This window comes from Numida meleagris, chromosome 27, assembly GCF_002078875.1.
Source record: "Numida meleagris isolate 19003 breed g44 Domestic line chromosome 27, NumMel1.0, whole genome shotgun sequence".
In the NCBI taxonomy this organism is placed as follows: domain Eukaryota; kingdom Metazoa; phylum Chordata; class Aves; order Galliformes; family Numididae; genus Numida; species Numida meleagris.
In genome coordinates this window covers 2,798,847-2,801,488 of record NC_034435.1, presented here as the reverse complement: position 1 = coordinate 2,801,488, position 2,642 = coordinate 2,798,847, and the positions used below count along the sequence as shown (strand labels likewise).

The 2,642-nt window shown below is 70.9% G+C and overlaps 1 protein-coding gene across 1 annotated transcript; it reads left to right on the top strand.

Moving 5' to 3' along the window:
- Positions 9–2,368, top strand: PLPPR3 (phospholipid phosphatase related 3; the record flags this gene model as incomplete). The annotated part of the gene is made up of 6 exons (XM_021379012.1): positions 9–200; positions 283–412; positions 508–703; positions 774–831; positions 908–1,081; positions 1,150–2,368. Coding segments are annotated over 6 exons (1,944 nt in total), but the record flags the coding sequence as incomplete, so codon positions are not given.

Here is a 2,642-nt window from a genome sequence, read left to right as displayed (position 1 = left end):
CCAACCCCCCCCAGCTGCCCATCGTGGCCTCCTCCATCGTGACGCTGTACTTCCTGGAGCTCACCGACCTCTTCAAGCCAGCCAAGGTGGGCTTCCAGTGCCACGACCGCGCGCTCTCCATGCCCTACGTGGAGAGCAGTGAGGAGCTCATCCCGCTGCTCATGCTGCTCAGCCTCGCCTTCGCCGCCCCCGCCGCCTCGGTGCGTCCCACGCCGCTATGGGGCCGGGTCCTGCTGCCTTTGGGGTCGCACTGAGCACGGTTCCCCCCCCCCCCACACACAGATCATGCTCGGGGAGGGGGTGGTGTACTGCCTGCAGTCCCGGCTGAAGGGCCGCGCCGGCGCCGAGGGCAGCATCAACGCCGGCGGCTGCAACTTCAACTCCTTCCTACGCCGCACCGTAAGGTTTGTGGGTACGTTGTGCCACCGCCTCGCCCAGGGGTCCGGGATCGGGGTGGGCGCACCCAACCCTGCAGGTGGAAACCGACCCCTCTGTGCCCCCCCGCAGGGGTCCACGTCTTTGGGCTCTGCGCCACGGCGCTGGTGACCGACGTCATCCAGTTGGCCACCGGTTACCACGCGCCCTTCTTCCTGACCGTCTGCAAGCCCAACTACACGCTGCTGGGCACGCCCTGCGACGCCAACCCCTACATCACTCAGGACATCTGCGCCGGCACCGACAAGCACGCCATCCTGTCCGCCAGGTACGTGCCACGGGGCAGCGCGCTCCCGCGCCCCGCAGCGCGCCGCAGCTCGGCCCTGTGCTCTCTGCAGGAAGACGTTCCCGTCCCAGCACGCCACGCTGTCCGCCTTCGCTGCCGTCTACGTGTCGGTGAGTGCGGCACGCCGCGCGGGTCCGCGGCGGTGGGTGAGTCCCACGGCTGACGTTCTCCTCCCGCCCCGTCCAGATGTACTTCAACTCCACCATCTCGGACAGCACCAAGCTCCTGAAGCCCATCCTGGTCTTCGCCTTCGCCATCGCCGCCGGCATCTGCGGGCTGACGCAGATCACGCAGTACCGCAGCCATCCCACCGACGTCTACGTGGGCTTCCTCATCGGCGCCGGCATCGCCGCGTACCTGGTGGGTGCCACGGGCCGGGGGCCGCGTGCCGCACAGCGGCTCCACTGAGCGCGTTTCCAACCCCCTAGGCGTACCACGCAGTGGGCAACTTCCGTGCCCCCGCCGAGAGGACCCCGGCGCCGGCTCCGGCCAAGGACGCGCTCCGGGCGCTGACGCAGCGCGGCCACGACGCGGTGTACCAGCAGAACAAGTCGGTGAGCACCGACGAGCTGACCCCGCGCCTGGAAGAGGAGGAGGCGGCCGCGCGCCCGGTGCCTCGCGACAAGAACTCGCTGGGCAGCCTGAAACGCGCCAGCGTGGACGTGGACCTGCTGGCACCGCGCAGCCCCATGGCCAAGGAGAACATGGTGACCTTCAGCAACACGCTGCCGCGCGTCAGCACGCCCTCCATGGAGGACGCCGCGCGCCGGCACATGACCATCCACGTGCCGCTGGACGCCTCGCGCTCCAAGCAGCTCATCTCCGAGTGGAAGCAGAAGGCGATGGAGGGCCACGGGGCGGAGGAGGCGGAGGAGGAGGTGCCCCCCGCTCTGTACCCCACGGTGCAGGCGCGCCCCGAGCGCGCGGCGCTGGGCCCACGCGTGCTCCTCCCGCCCCGTCCCGGCGCCGCGCCGCTGGTGCACATCCCCGAGGAGAGCGCGGCGGGCGGCGGCGGGGCCGTGCGGGCCAAGTGGGTGATGGTGGCTGAGAAAAGCGCCCCGCGCGCCGCCAACCCCCCCCGCCTGATGCAGGTGATCGCCATGTCCAAGCCGCAGAGCGCGGCCCCCGCCACCCCCAAGCACTCGGAAACCTCCTCGTCCTCCACCAGCTCCGACTCCTCTCAGTACCGCTCGCCCTCGGAGCGCGACAGCTCCAGCATCGTCACCATCGACGCGCACGCCCCGCACCACCCCGTCGTGCACCTCTCCGCCGGCAACGGGCCCTGGGAGTGGAAGGCGGCCCCGAAGGGCTCCGAGGATGGCTACGAGCTGGGCGAGGTGGGCAAGGAGTTCCGAGCTTTCCACCCGGCCAAGAGCGCCGGCGTGTCCCCCGGCTCCTCGCTGAGCGACGTGGAGCAGGACGAGCCGCGCTACGGGAGCCTGGCCGCCATCCATGGGGCGCCGGGGGGAGCGGAGCGGGGGGACGGGGGCGAGGGGCTGCTGGGTGCCGCCAGCCGCGAGGCCACGCTGCGCAGGAAGGCGGCCGAGCGCGACGTGCTGACGGACTGCGACGCTGACAGCTTCTATAGGAAAATGCCGGCAGGGCGCAGGTTTAAGGACTGAGCCCCTCCTCCCCCAACCCCCCCGCCCCCCCCACCCCCACCCCAGTGCGGGGCCGGGCACTTCGGACTTCGTTTTTCTCTCTAAAAGAGGTGCTGATGTTTGGGGAGGGGTCGTTTATCGGGATGGCGGCGGCGTCGGTCTGCGGGGTGGGGGAGCAGTCGGTGTTAAAGGGCTTCGGTGCGGGGGGGCCGTGGGGAATGGCGTGCGGCCGCACGTGGCTGCGTGCGCTTCAGGTGGGAGCGGTGGGTGCTCAGCGCTGCGCGGGTTGGGGGGGGATGCAGCCCCCACTGCTGCTTCGT